The sequence below is a fragment of the Pseudorasbora parva genome, chromosome 2 (genome assembly GCF_024679245.1).
Source record: "Pseudorasbora parva isolate DD20220531a chromosome 2, ASM2467924v1, whole genome shotgun sequence".
Lineage (NCBI taxonomy): Eukaryota > Metazoa > Chordata > Actinopteri > Cypriniformes > Gobionidae > Pseudorasbora > Pseudorasbora parva.
Genome location: NC_090173.1, coordinates 17,822,266 through 17,837,174, shown reverse-complemented (window position 1 = coordinate 17,837,174; position 14,909 = coordinate 17,822,266). Strand labels below are relative to the sequence as shown.

Below are 14,909 nucleotides of genomic sequence, written 5' to 3'. Positions count from 1 at the left end.
GGTGGTTTCTATGCTACGGCGCTGTAGCGCTAGAGTGTAATGCAGCCCTTACAAATGCTATTGTGGTAGAAGAAAACACAAGAGCCGGCGCTCCGCACACGCACATCACGCACTGCGCGTAGGGCCCCAAGTGCTTGGGGGGGGGCACCAAAAAATCTGGGTCGTGAAAAAATCATCACAATAGGCTACTAGTATAAATAACAAATACAATATTTCTAAAAGCATGTTAATATACAAAAGTAATATAGGCCTAGACCAAATTAGTCGAGAAAAAGGTAAATCTCTGTGCCAGTCAATTCCTTCGCTTCAATACAATGTCTATCTGCCTCAGTCTGAACTTAAGAAAAACCCTGCAACTGAACGTGATGTGATTTTGCCAAATTAGACCGCTTAGATAAATATTTTTTGTTGTTGTACTATGGCATGCGGTCATTTTCAAGAGGTTCGGCCAAGGGCTAGCCTAGAAATCTAGACGCACCCTAGCAGCAGCAAATTTAATCTGCCCGCAAGTGTCGTCTAGGAACTCTCAATACCCTTCTGAGCTGTATTCCTCACAATCTGGACGGGCCAATCACATCGTGTATAGAGTCGGCGGGCGGGGCCATAATGACAACGGCCGAGTTGCGCTTGCGTGCTTCTGTTGTCTAGTAAACACAGAAACTGGCGAACGGCGGCGGCATTTCGAATCAGCTTTGACTGCGATTCTGGAAGACTTGGAGTTAAGGTTTTCGCTGAGAAAAGAACAAAGAGCGGCACTGAAGTCATTCTTAAAAAGGGAAGATGTGTTCGGAGTTTAGCCGTCCGGATACGGTGAATGTTTAATCTATCAACAAGCTCTGTTTAACCTCCGTTGCTCTGGTTGGTTGTAGCGCTATCCTATCGCGTGCAGAGGGAGTTTGAAAGACAACCGTTTATCCCGCCCCTCGGATTGAGCCCCGTCTATGGTGAGTTTCCAGACCAAACATCTTGATGTGGGTCTGGCTTGTCAGGCTAGCCAAGGGTGACATTTGTTGGTGAAACTGCAATTAGAAAAAAAAAAAAAAAAAAAACAATCTCAGTGTTTGTATATTTTCATATTCACAGAGTTGTCAAATTATTAGGGCTGGGAAAAGATTAATCTCGATTAATCGCATCCAAAATAAAAGTTTGTGTCTACATGATATATGTGTGTGTACTGTGTATAATTATTTTGTATATATAAATGACATATACAAAATAATAATACACAATACACAAACATATCATGTAGACAAACTTATACTGTTATTTGTACTAAACTTTTGTACACTTTTAACTTTGTTCTGTTTTGTTTGGGGGGGGGGGGGGGGTTCAAGCATTTGTGCTTAGGGCACCCAAATGGCTAGCGCCGGCCCTGAGAAAAGGCAACTTGCTTTTAAAAGGAGCTCGCGCTCTTTTTTTTAAAAAAAGGATTAATGCCTGTCGCTGAGCTGTGCTGTAATTGTGATCTCCATTCCCCCATGCGCGAGTTGAAAACATGCGGAAATGGCTCCCTCTGCTGGCTGTAGTCTTTAGCCTCTGGGCAATCATTCCTCTCGTGACGCAAATATCGTCAATTTGCGTCACGAGAGGAATTTTTCCAGAAATAAAATGCATAAATCTCTTGTCTCAGGGGGATAGAGGGGGGGGGGGGGGGCACGATCATTTGAATATACTCCAGGGTTTCTACTGATACAAAGCCATATGTAATCGCTGAAGTAACCCTTTAATGATTAAAGCTATCAATGTTACAACTTTACTCAAGGCACTTGACTATTAACTCATTAAAGGGGAACTTCAGTGCTGGGGAGATGAATCTAAAGTAGTGAAATGTGAAAATGTTTTTAATTTAGAGCTTTCTAGACTTAAAAAAGAAAAAAGTATTTGTCTTACGGGGAGCAAAGACAACAATTCAATTGGGTGAATGCAATTGATACCAGAGACACAGCTGAGTTTCTAGAAGTTTATTAAAACAACTAGAGTCACATGAACAGGGTAACTTCTCCACTAGACACCACAGTTTGCCCACTAGAGATGGTCTTGGTGTTAGCAGCTCTTCCTGGAAAAGAAGTGGTAGAATCGTGAGTATTTAACCTTGAACTGCCACAAGGTAAACATTTAAACCATGACTGGTTTTCAAACGTGGATTTAGGAAAGTATCCCAGTCATTGACTTACTAAATTGTGTTACTTACAACCCACTGTTAAATTGTTTAGATAAAAAAAACAGTTTTAGGTGTATAACGACCCCTTGCGGTCCTAGTGTTAAGTCCTGGTTCCTGAACTCAGTGTAGAGCAAACACTCACTTTTCCTAGCGCAGCTTTGCTCACAGGAGCCAGAAGAGGGATGGCACACCTCTGTACTACAGTGGATGAAGATCTAACAGAGGGGTGGAAAGGGTCAAGAGACACAAAAACAAAAAAACAATAGCAACCATTACAGGTTCAGGTAATGATGAAGAGCATACGGTTTCCTGCAGAGGAGCCAGTGATGCCGGATCCACAAATGTGAACATCTTCACAACAAAGCGTTTGTAGTGGGTTGGGAACTGAAGACCAGGAGAGCCAGTCACCGGAACCAGAGTGGTCAGGTAGCGGTCATCTTGGTAAGGGCATCTGAAAGGCAAAGAGGTAGTCAGAAATGCCTTACAGCACACTAGATGGATAAAGACTGGCCTTACTCACCCGTCGACCAGAAGGTCCCACTGGGGTAGACTGAGTGGACTAGGGGTTGATGTCGCCCAGCAATGTCCCAGCTTTAGGACAATGTTGGGGTCGGTCCTCTCCAAAATGCGCACCTCGACAAACACAGGCTCCCGCAGGACTTTTGTGACCGGATAATCAGCGTCACCGTAGTAGGATGTGTAAGCCTCATCCCCTGAGAAACAACACCAGCGGTTTAACAGAAAGAGCTGCAACCTGGAGTTTTAGAAGATACTTCTGACACTTACCTTCTGCACAGCCTTTGGTGACACATTGACCATTTGCCAGTCTAAGCTCCACCCTGAGGGGTCCAGGAGCCGCTACTGGTGGAGGTGCAGGGACAGTGTTGACCTCTACAACCAGAGCTTCCACTGAAGTAGCAGAGTACCGACACTGGAAGAGGAGCCTAGAGAAAGAGTGGGCTTGTAGCATTTGTCGAGGATTAACAGTTAGGCTAAAGCAAGTCACCTACTCAAAATGGCTGTCCCTTGTGATGGAACCAAGTGGTCCGACACCCACTTCATATGAGGAGGTCATTCTGTTTTCATAAACCACATATCCACTGTCCTCCTGCAAATAGTAACTGTTGGCATCCAGGCCAGTCTAAGCCATGCAGAACAGAACTTCAAGCAGCTACTCACTATCATGCTCGTGCCACATGCAGTTACGGGGAACTGGTATATAGCAAAGGAAGGTGTGGATCCCACAGGACTGCAAGATGGGTCATTTCCACCCAGGAGATGGACTGAATCCAGGCTCAAGCGAGGTAGTGTAACATCTCTAGCCACCACTACCACAAACTGGCCATCTCTTACACACTGGACAGTCACTGGTAAAAATAAATAAATACATAAATAAATACAAGTACAAGAGCAGGTTACTGCTGAGGAACAGTTAAACATGAACACCTTTACATTGACTCACTCTTACCTGCCCTCGCATAGAAACACTGTTGCCCGTTAAAGCAGCAGTTGATAGCTTGACACTCAGTACCACTGATCCCAGGTGGGCCACACTGGATCTGCTCATAATCAGCTACAGCACATTTGTCAAGGGGCTCTGCCTGCACCACTGGCTGTTTGGGCTGAAACTGCTGAGGAACCTGATGACTAGCTTGCCTTTGAACCTGTTGACTGGCTTGCCATTGAACCTGCGGAGGAACCTGTTGACTAGCTTGCTTTTGAACCTGCTGAGAAACCTGTTGACTAGCTTGCCATTGAACCTGTTGACTAGCTTGCCTTTGAACCTGCTGAGGAACCTGTTGACTAGCTTGTCTTTGAACCTGCGGAGGAACCTGTTGACTAGCTTGCCTTTGAACCTGCGGAGGAACCTGTTGACTAGCTTGCCTTTGAACCTGCGGAGGAACCTGTTGACTAGCTTGCCTTTGAACCTGCGGAGGAACCTGTTGACTAGCTTGCCTTTGAACCTGCGGAGGAACCTGTTGACTAGCTTGCCTTTGAACCTGCTGAGGAACCTGTTGACTAGCTTGCCTTTGAACCTGCTGAGGAACCTGTTGACTGCCTTGCCTTTGAACCTGCGGAGGAACCTGTTGACTGCCTTGCCTTTGAACCTGCGGAGGAACCTGTTGACTAGCTTGTTGTTGAGCCCACTGGCCAGTTTGCTGTAACATCAGAGTTTGAGGGTTCTGGGGCAGATTACGCCACTGTGGAACAGCATGACAGAAAGCACAAAACCAAACACAAAGTGCCAGAGCTTGAACCACACACCAAGTTCCTGCCATTGTTCAACAGCTACTCACACTGTTGAGATGCTGCCCGTTGGGCTTTTTGTATTCTACAGATTTTGGCTAATTAATGATAATCCCTCCCTCTTCATTAGCAGTCATGATTCTCCAGACTCGTCCAAATGGGAGCTTACGCTACCAGAAGATTCTCATTGGTTCTCAAAATTACAGGTATGTGATGTTTCTTGATTCAAATTAGTCAGATTTGTCATATTAGACAAAAGGCATGTTCGACTTCCTACAGCAATGTGCAGACCCATCGGCAGCTAACATCTGACATTCTTATATGTTCATACTCTGTAAAGAAAAAAAAATCAGGTCTCCAAATGAAAATTTAATCTAAATTTTTCAGTTGGCCAAATTGAATTTCTGTGAATTAAATTGCATAAATTCGCAGAATTTAAATTCGGCCTAGGAAAAATTTAGATGTGATCAGTCACTTGAAAATTTTCAATTGGAGACCTGATTTTTTTAAGGTGTACTGAATATTTTAAGGGACATACATGCTGCAAAAACCACATATAAAATTGCACAAAATTAATGTGTTTTCAATCATATATGTAAAAAAAAAGGTAAGATATGGTACAGCAAAATATATTGAACATACATTTACTCATGCAGTATATATATATATATATATATATATATATATATATATATATATATATATATAAAACATTTCTTATATTTTGTAATTATTTATATATAATTATACATTATTTAGATGTAACCCTATTTGTAATCGTTAACATCTTCCTAAGTAACTGTAATTTAATTATAAATTTTTTCTCAGTAGCTGTAAATCATTACAGTAATGTTTATTTTGTATTTAAATAACATAATGCCATTACATTTAACTAGATGCTCCCAACATTGTATATGTACATTGGACTGTTAAGCAAAAACATGAAATAACATTTAATTTTAACATGTGCCCTCCTTTAACAGTCAGAAGCAATGCATGATTAGAAGTAGCAGTGGTCATTAAAAATCCCAGGATTTTTCAGGTTTATATCTTGGTATACACCAACTTACTAATGGTTTCAATTGAGCAGCATAATAGTCTTGAAGACATGGTAGAGCTCTCCCTCCATTTGTCAACTGCAAAGATTAAAACCTTATTCTAGGTCTTCTACCATTCCAGACAAACCTAGAAATATACCACCCAATTCATTCACTTCTTCAAAATTTCTCCATTCAGCTCGATTCATCAACCATAACTCCATCCAGGACAGCAGGAACCTTGGAGTTGTGATTGATGACCATTTAAACTTCACTGACCACATTACTGCAACAGCCCGGTCCTGCAGATTTGCCTTTTACAACATTAGAAAGATTAGACCCTTCCTATCAGAACAGGCTGCACAACTCCTGGTCCAAGCTCTTGTTCTCTCCAGACTGGACTATTGTAATGCTCTCCTGGCTGGGCTTCCAGCATGACCTATCAAACCCTTGCAGCTGATCCAGAATGCAGCGGCGAGAGTGGTCTTTAATGAGCCGAAGAGAGCTCATGTTACGCCTCTCTTCATCAGCCTGAACTGGTTGTCAATGGCCGTGCGCATCAAATTCAAGGCACTGGTTCTCGCCTACAAAGCAACCACTGGCTCTGCACCAGTATACCTAGACTCGCTTGTTCAGACTTACACACCCTCCAGAAGCTTGGGTTCTGCGAGTGAACGGCGCCTCGTGGTTCCATCCCAAAGAGGCATGAAATCGCTCTCACGGACATTTTCCTGGACCGTTCCCACCTGGTGGAATGACCTGCCGATCTCAATTCTGTTGCCGAGTCTGTAACCATTTTTAGAAAACATCTTAAGACACATCTTTTCCAATTGCACATGACCAATAAATACTAGCACTTAACTATCCAATTAAATTTTCTGTTTGTTTGTCAAAAGAAAACCAAAAGTTTGTGTACTGTGCTCGATTAACTGAGATTTCTTAAAGCTCTTGCAGGTTGTTGGCCTTGTTTGTTTCGTTGATTCTATTGCTCTCCCCTTTTTGTAAGTCGGTTTGGATAAAAGCGTCTGCTGAATGACTAAATGTAAATGTAAATTCAATTGTTTTTGCAATACTTCCAGAGGCAGTAACTGAAAGAGATAAAATGTTGGTAACAATTTACAATACAGATGCACGAATTCATGCACAGATAATGAGATAATGTACGACTCATTAAGTAAACAATTTAATGATTACTGCATAGGGCTGAAACAATTAGTCGACATTGTCGACAATAAAAAATTGTCAACAAATATCTTTGTCGAGTAGTCATTTGATCTCACGTGACCTAATGTAAGGGCCTGCAATATCGCGATTTGACCGCTACGCCGCTGTAGCGCTTGAGTGTAATGCAGCACTTACAAATGCTATTGTGGTGGAAGAAAAGTGCAAATTATGACTGAGTTCAAGCGAATTCGATCTAGCAAAGTGTGGGAAAGTGTCACAAAACTTTGAACCAAGAATGTTTTCATGTGCAATACATGCAAGGGGCAACTTGCTTTTAAAAGTAGTGCAACGTGCATGTTGGAGCACTTAAAGATGAAACATCCCAGCTCACAGACAAACTGTTTCAGTTCTAAGAGAAGCAGCACCTATTATAGATCACTTTTCAGAGGAATTGGAGCTAAAAAAAATATTTGCTGGAAAAGAACAGAATATTTAAACAATGCTTTTGTGTGAAAGCATGTGTGTGATTTGAGTTGGAAAGAAATCTGAGAACTTAAAGAGAATGACCTGTTTAGTTGGTTCAAAGTTCATTAAAACAATCATTTCAAAAAGCTAAAGTGATTTTATATTTTAGTTAGAATCTGTATACCTTAATGTTTTAACTAATCGAATAATCGTTCAAAACTTACTGATTAGTCGTCAATGGCAATGAGTGTTCTAAAAATCATTAGATTAATCAGTTATCAAAATAATCGTTTGCTGCAGCCATATTACTGCATCAGCAAATAATGAACAGTCTATGATTGATAGATCATCATATGAATTGCTACTAAATACATCCACACATTATTTCCCTAATAACAAATGTAAATGAATGTGTCAAGTACCACAATGGGTCAATGCCATTTATTTCAACTTCCAGTTGTCGGTTTTAATGATTAAAAGCTATCAATGTTACAACTTTACTCAAGGCACTTGACTATTAAAGTGCACTATGCAGCTTTCCGTCCACTGGAGGGCGCCGATTCAAAACAAATGTGTCGTTTAATGACGCAAAGTGTGAGCGCAGCATCTTGGGAGATGTGGTCTTCTCACAGCCGGTGGAAAATAGGACTCAGGCAGAAATCAAGTTCATGCATGCGGTTATTAACGTTACTGCAGTCTAAAGCAGAGCAGGACCGAGTGTTATGGACCTGATCACAGCTGCTGGAGCGATTGTTAAACAAATACCCGCCTCGCAAATACCGGGACTTTTATTATGACGGGACACAGTCGCCGGGCGCCTGCACAGATCCGCTCTTTCGGTTATGATTTTGAGGTAATGCCGCTCTGTTTATCATATTAGATACATTTAAGTGTGTTTAAAACAATGTTATGACGTTACTCCATGCGTTCACTTGTTCACACTGCTAAGAGTAAAGCGCTCCTGCCAAATAAAAGCCGAAACTAAGGGTAGCGTAGATATGACACAATTGACAGGCGACTCCCTCAAATGCAATGCTGAAACGTCCCTGTCCTTAGTTGAAATAGCAATTCTCACAATTTACAAATAGTTGGAAACATCTGGGATATTGTAGGTACTCAACTGAACAAAATCTATAACACTGGCCTAGTGGTTTTTGGATATTTTACTGCAAAAATACTACATAGTGCACCTTTAACTCATTAAAGGGGGACTTCAGTGCTGGGGAGAATCTATTTAATGTAGTGAAATTTAATTTGGTGCTTTCTAGACTGAAAAAAAGAAAATGTATTGGTCTCACATTGATGAAAGACAATTCAATTGGGTGAATGCAATTGATACCAGAGACACAGCTGAGTTTCTAGAAGTTTATTAAAATCACTAGAGTCACATGACCAGGTTAACTTCTCCACTAGACACCACAGTTTGCCCACTAGAGATGGTCTTGGTGTTAGCAGCTCTTCCTGGAAAAGAAGTGGTAGAATCGTGAGTATTTAACCTTGAACCGCCACAGGGTAAACATTTAAACCATGGCTGGTTTTCAAACATGGATTTAGGAAAGTATCCCAGTCATTGACTTACTAAATTATGTTACTTATAACCCACTGTTAAATTGCTTAGATGAAAAACAGACCTAGTGGGGGACATTTATAGCCAAAACCTCCAGCAGATCAAATTTACCCTTATATAGCTGCTTTCACACAGTTTGAGCAATGTGTAGGCTTACTGTATAAACAGTCACAAAACAAGATCAAATTAAGATGTTTTAGCCTGATCGTAAAGTGCTCAAACTTTGAAATAATTTCTGCAATTTGTTTGCTACCATGTTGCCATTTATTAAAGCCTGGAAAAAAATGGTATAGACATGTATATATGCTGTAATAAACAATTCTCATGATTACCCCTTGTCTGGCTAATCACCAGACCAAGCTCAACTTAAGATTGAATATTGGTCTGAAGAGTCTGCTCTGCGTTTTCTACTGCACGAGGTGTGATCAACAAGCACAAGTCAAATGACTCTACAATGGATTGTGCAATCAGACCACAAGACGCATGATCAACAGGCAATGAAATGGTGCACTTGAATTAGTCATTGCAGCAAACAGCCTAGAATGTGCAGTGAATTGCTCATTGTCTAGGGTTTTAGTAATCTACGTGATTAATGATTTTATATAGTTACACTATCCAAATATGCATTTCTTTCTAATTCTTGTCATGGTAGGATGGTTAAGCCTAGATTTTACCAAAAAGTAATTTGTTTAGCCTGCTTAAATAGCAGAACAAGCAGCTGACTCTAGACATTGCTTCATTAAAGCTAACAAAATGTTAAGGCTATATCAAATCCATAACCATGTGCAAGGGGAAATTTTAGCCGCAGGCAGTTTTAGGTGTACAACAACCCCTTGCGGTCCTAGTGTTAAGTCATGGCTCCTGAACTCAGTTTAGAGCAAGCACTCACGTCTCCTAGTGCAGCTTTGCTCACAGGAGCCAGACGAGGGATGGCACACCTCTGTACTACAGTGGATGAAGATCTAACAGAGGGGTGGAAAGGGTCAAGAGACAAAAAAAAAACACAACAATAGCAACCATTACAGGTTCAGGTAATGATGAAGAGCATACGGTTTCCTGCAGAGGAGCCAGTGATGCCGGATCCACAAATGTGAACATCTTCACAACAAAGCGTTTGTAGTGGGTTGGGAACTGAAGACCAGGAGAGCCAGTCACCGGAACCAGAGTGGTCAGGTAGCGGTCATCTTGGTAAGGGCATCTGAAAGGCAAAGAGGTAGTCAGAAATGCCTTACAGCACACTAGATGGATAAAGACTGGCCTTACTCACCCGTCGACCAGAAGGTCCCACTGGGGTAGACTGAGTGGACTAGGGGTTGATGTCGCCCAGCAATGTCCCAGCTTTAGGACAATGTTGGGGTCGGTCCTCTCCAAAATGCGCACCTCGACAAACACAGGCTCCCGCAGGACTTTTGTGACCGGATAATCAGCGTCACCGTAGTAGGATGTGTAAGCCTCATCCCCTGAGAAACAACACCAGCGGTTTAACAGAAACAGCTGCAACCTGGAGTTTTAGAAGATACTTCTGACACTTACCTTCTGCACAGCCTTTGGTGACACATTGACCATTTGCCAGTCTAAGCTCCACCCTGAGGGGTCCAGGAGCCGCTACTGGTGGAGGTGCAGGGACAGTGTTGACCTCTACAACCAGAGCTTCCACTGAAGTAGCAGAGTACCGACACTGGAAGAGGAGCCTAGAGAAAGAGTGGGCTTGTAGCATTTGTCGAGGATTAACAGTTAGGCTAAAGCAAGTCACCTACTCAAAATGGCTGTCCCTTGTGATGGAACCAAGTGGTCCGACACCCACTTCATATGAGGAGGTCATTCTGTTTTCATAAACCACATATCCACTGTCCTCCTGCAAATAGTAACTGTTGGCATCCAGGCCAGTCTAAGCCATGCAGAACAGAACTTCAAGCAGCTACTCACAATCATGCTCGTGCCACATGCAGTTACGGGGAACTGGTATATAGCAAAGGAAGGTGTGGATCCCACAGGACTGCAAGATGGGTCATTTCCACCCAGGAGATGGACTGAATCCAGGCTCAAGCGAGGTAGTGTAACATCTCTAGCCACCACTACCACAAACTGGCCATCTCTTACACACTGGACAGTCACTGGTAAAAATAAATAAATAAAAGTACAAGAGCAGGTTACTGCTGAGGAACAGTTAAACATGAACACCTTTACATTGACTCACTCTTACCTGCCCTCGCATAGAAACACTGTTGCCCGTTAAAGCAGCAGTTGATAGCTTGACACTCAGTACCACTGATCCCAGGTGGGCCACACTGGATCTGCTCATAATCAGCTACAGCACATTTGTCAAGGGGCTCTGCCTGCACCACTGGCTGTTTGGGCTGAAACTGCTGAGGAACCTGATGACTAGCTTGCCTTTGAACCTGTTGACTGGCTTGCCATTGAACCTGCGGAGGAACCTGTTGACTAGCTTGCTTTTGAACCTGCTGAGAAACCTGTTGACTAGCTTGCCATTGAACCTGTTGACTAGCTTGCCTTTGAACCTGCTGAGGAACCTGTTGACTAGCTTGTCTTTGAACCTGCGGAGGAACCTGTTGACTAGCTTGCCTTTGAACCTGCGGAGGAACCTGTTGACTAGCTTGCCTTTGAACCTGCGGAGGAACCTGTTGACTAGCTTGCCTTTGAACCTGCTGAGGAACCTGTTGACTAGCTTGCCTTTGAACCTGCTGAGGAACCTGTTGACTGCCTTGCCTTTGAACCTGCGGAGGAACCTGTTGACTGCCTTGCCTTTGAACCTGCTGAGGAACCTGACGACTAGCTTGTGGTTGAGCCCGCTGGCCAGTTTGCTGTAACATCAGAGTTTGAGGGTTCTGGGGCAGATTACGCCACTGCGGAACAGCATGACAAACAGCACAAAACCAAACACAAAGTGCCAGAGATTGAACCACACACCAACTTCCTGCCATTGTTCAACAGCTACTCACATGTTTGAGATGCTGCCCGTTGGTCTTTTTGTATTCTACAGATTTTGGCTAATTAACAATAATCCCTCCCTCTTCATTAGCAGTCATGATTCTCCAGACTCGTCCAAATAGGAGCTTACGCTACCAGAAGATTCTCATTGCTTCTCAAAATTACAGGCATGTGATGTTTCTTGATTCAAATTAGATTTGTCATACTATAGACAAAAGCCATGTTCGAAGTCCTACAGATGTGCAGACCGATCGGCAGCTGACTTGAAGCAGCCCATATGAAAAGGTTTAGCTTTTAAGAGATTTTTATATGTACAAACTAAATATATTTTAATGGACATATATGCTCCAAAAACCACTTATAAAAATGGTACAATATTAATGTATTTTCAGTCATATATGTAAAAATACAAAAAACTATATATATATATATATATATATATATATATATATATATATATATATATATATATATATATATATATATATATATATATATATATATATATATATATATAGTGTTAAGTACAAGTCCTGCAAATTAGTTAGATTTTACTTTAGTGTATTAATTAGCAAGTCAAATATATAAAATGGGTACACTTTTACACCTTAAGAAAAAAAAAATCTTATATATATATATGAGCAATATATTTCATAATACATGATGAATTGCCACTTGTTATCTATTGAAAAATATGTGACAATATATTTACTGATATATCATAATTTATAGTTTTATATTCAGCAATACATTTCATAACATATAGATGTGCATGTGATAAGATATGGTACTGCAAAATATATTGAACATACATTTACTCATGCAGCGTATACATAAATAGAATATAATATTTCTTATATTTTGTAATTATTTACATATATATATATATATATATATATATATATATATATATATATATATAATTTAATTTTATAATTTAGTAACTGCAATTTAATTACAAATTTCTTCTCAGTAGCTTTAAAGGATTACAGAGGTAAAATAGAAGTATCACAACCACTAAAAACATTTAAAAAAACTAAGATTAACTAAATTAAACTAACAGGTATTGCACGTTTCAAGTATAGCTCAGTGAAGTGGCACATTACTTATATAAACATATAAAAAAACATTACACAGTAAAAGGAGTTCTATGTTAGCAGTGATCATTGTATAATCTGACTGCAGCAGGAAGAAAAGACCTGCGTAATCTTTCCTTTACACAACGAGGATGGAGCAGTCTGTCACTGAAGCTGCTCTCCAGAGCTGACAGGGTGTCCTGCATGGGGTGGGACTCATGGTCCCGCATGGATGACAATTTTGCTAGGACCCTTCTGTCACCCACCTCCCGCACTGAGTCCAGAGGAAAACCCAGAACAGAGCTGGACTTCTTGATTGATCTTGTCGAGCATCCTCCTCTCCCTCTCAGTGATACTGCTACTCCAGCAGACCACACCATACAGGATGGCTGATGAAACCACAGAGTCATAAAAAGTTTTCAGGAGCACCCCCTGCACTCCAAAAGACCTCAGCCTCCTCAGGAGGTAAAACGTGCTCAAACCCTTCCTGTACAATGCATTTATGTTAAGAGTCCAGTTAAATTTATGGTTCAGGTGAATACCCAGGTACTTATAAGAGTCCACTCTCTCAATGTCCATTCCCTGGATGTTTACCAGTGAGGGAGCAGACCGGTGTCTGCGAAAATCCACCACCATCTCCTTGGTCTTCCCTGCGTTGATAAGGAGGTGGTTTGGCCGCACCAGTCCACGAAGTCCTGCGTCAGACCTCTATACTCCGTATCGTCATCATCGCTGATCAAGCCAACGACGGCAGAGTCGTCAGAGAACTTAAGCAGGACACAGCCATCAGTGTTATGTCGGAAATCTGCAGTGTAGAGGGTGAAGAGGAAGGGTGCAAGCACTGTGCCCTGAGGGACACCTACACTACACATTAACCCCGCTTCTGACAGGAGAAGCGCAGCGGGCTTACTTCGCCTTGACCACTGAGCAAATTGCTTCCCATGAAGGTTTGAAGAAGGAGATCTTGGCCGGGTGGGGCTATCACCGCTTGGCACCACACAACTTTTCCACGAGTGGACCTATGATCCGCGTCAGCCGCCCAGGCTCAAGCCACGAATATCTCCCGCCTCGCCCAGCATTGGCTACTGGCTGGTGATCCCACCGCACATCAGGTAGCGGAGCGCGTTGTGGTTGACTACCTCCTTCAAGCTCTCCTGCAGCCGCTTCGCCAGGCAGCTGGCATGCGAAACGCGGCCAACATCCGGTTCCCGGCCTACAAGATGACCCCATGCCCACAGTGGCTCCCCACTCACCAGGACGAGCTTGTCTGGTGGGCTGCGCCTTCCATGCCGAGAACGCATCACAGGCGGAGGTAAAGATCAAACGCCACCCGTACCTTGCTCTTTTGGATTCCGGCAGTGCGGTCAGCTGGGTGAAGAACACCGTCCTGCCCCCGTAAGCTGAAACAAAAACGAAGCTGGCCGTCACCTGCGTGCATGGCGACACCAGAGAAGTAGCCCACACGCATCCTATGGCAGGCCACCTGGTGGCCCAGAACACGAGACAGCGCCTCTGCGACTGTTTTCACTGGCCAGGCCTGGAAGCTGAAGTCAAGCGATTCTGCCTGGCCTGCCCAACCTGCCAGTCGATATCACCGAATCTCCCTCCCCCCAGCTCGCTGATTCTGCTGCCCATTATTGAGGTGCCCTTCAAGCAGATTGGGATGGCTCTAGTAGGGCCGCTTCCGAAGTCTGCCTGGGGGCATGAGCACAAACTGGTCATCATGGATTACGCCACCCACTACCCTGAAGCCGCCCCCCTCTGTAAGGCCACCACAAAAGCCATCGCCCAGGAGCTGCTCCTGCAGAGTAGTCGGTTTGGCATTCTGTCCCAGATACTGACTGACCAGGGCACCCTGTTCATGTCCTGAGTGATGGCAGGTCTGTGTAAGCTCCTCGAGATCCAACAGCTCCACACGACCATCTATCACTGGGACCAAATGCTGCCTTACGTGCTCTTCGGGATCCGGGAGGTTCCCCAGGCATCCACAGGTTTCAACCCATTTGAGCTCCTCTTCGACCGACAGCCCCATGGCCTGCTTGACGTCGCCAGAGAAGCCTGGGAGCAGCAAACAGCTGCCCACTGAACCACCATCGAGCATGTAAGGCAAATGCAGGAGCGGATCGATCATGTCATGCCCATCGTCTGGGAACACCTCGCCCAGGCTCAGCAGCCCCAACAGTGACATTATAACTGGGGGACCCAACCACGGGAGTTCCGGCAACCTGGTCACATCATGGTTC

General features: G+C 43.1%; 1 protein-coding gene across 18 annotated transcripts; it reads right to left on the bottom strand.

Annotated features, from left to right (window-relative positions):
* Positions 1-1,946: 1,946 nt before the first annotated feature.
* Positions 1,947-11,609, bottom strand: LOC137093057 (zona pellucida sperm-binding protein 4-like). 18 transcript variants are annotated; one of them, XM_067457823.1, is made up of 12 exons: positions 11,209-11,609; positions 11,113-11,172; positions 11,041-11,076; positions 3,862-4,245; positions 3,630-3,801; positions 3,341-3,528; positions 3,172-3,269; positions 2,948-3,105; positions 2,682-2,874; positions 2,465-2,612; positions 2,304-2,376; positions 1,947-2,056 (listed from the first exon to the last, which is right to left on the bottom strand). In XM_067457823.1, the coding sequence occupies exons 1-12, from the start codon at positions 11,581-11,583 to the stop codon at positions 1,980-1,982; spliced, it is 1,962 nt and encodes a 653-aa protein (XP_067313924.1). In that variant the 5' UTR covers positions 11,584-11,609; the 3' UTR covers positions 1,947-1,979. The 18 variants fall into 18 exon arrangements, with proteins under 18 accessions (XP_067313924.1, XP_067313950.1, XP_067313965.1 ...); XM_067457849.1 differs by having other exon boundaries at positions 3,862-4,209; positions 11,137-11,172; XM_067457864.1 differs by having other exon boundaries at positions 11,317-11,609.
* Between the last annotated feature and the right edge of the window lie 3,300 nt (positions 11,610-14,909).

Coding starts and splice junctions, on each gene's coding strand:
- LOC137093057 (XM_067457747.1), bottom strand. CDS start 11,583: ATGGCAGGAAGTTGGTGTGTGGTTCAATCTCTGGCACTTTGTGTTTGG. Junction 3,529..3,629: donor GTGTTTCTATGCGAGGGCAG/GTAAGAGTGAGT, acceptor TATTTTTACCAG/TGACTGTCCAGTGTGTAAGA. Junction 2,875..2,947: donor CACCAAAGGCTGTGCAGAAG/GTAAGTGTCAGA, acceptor GTTGTTTCTCAG/GGGATGAGGCTTACACATCC.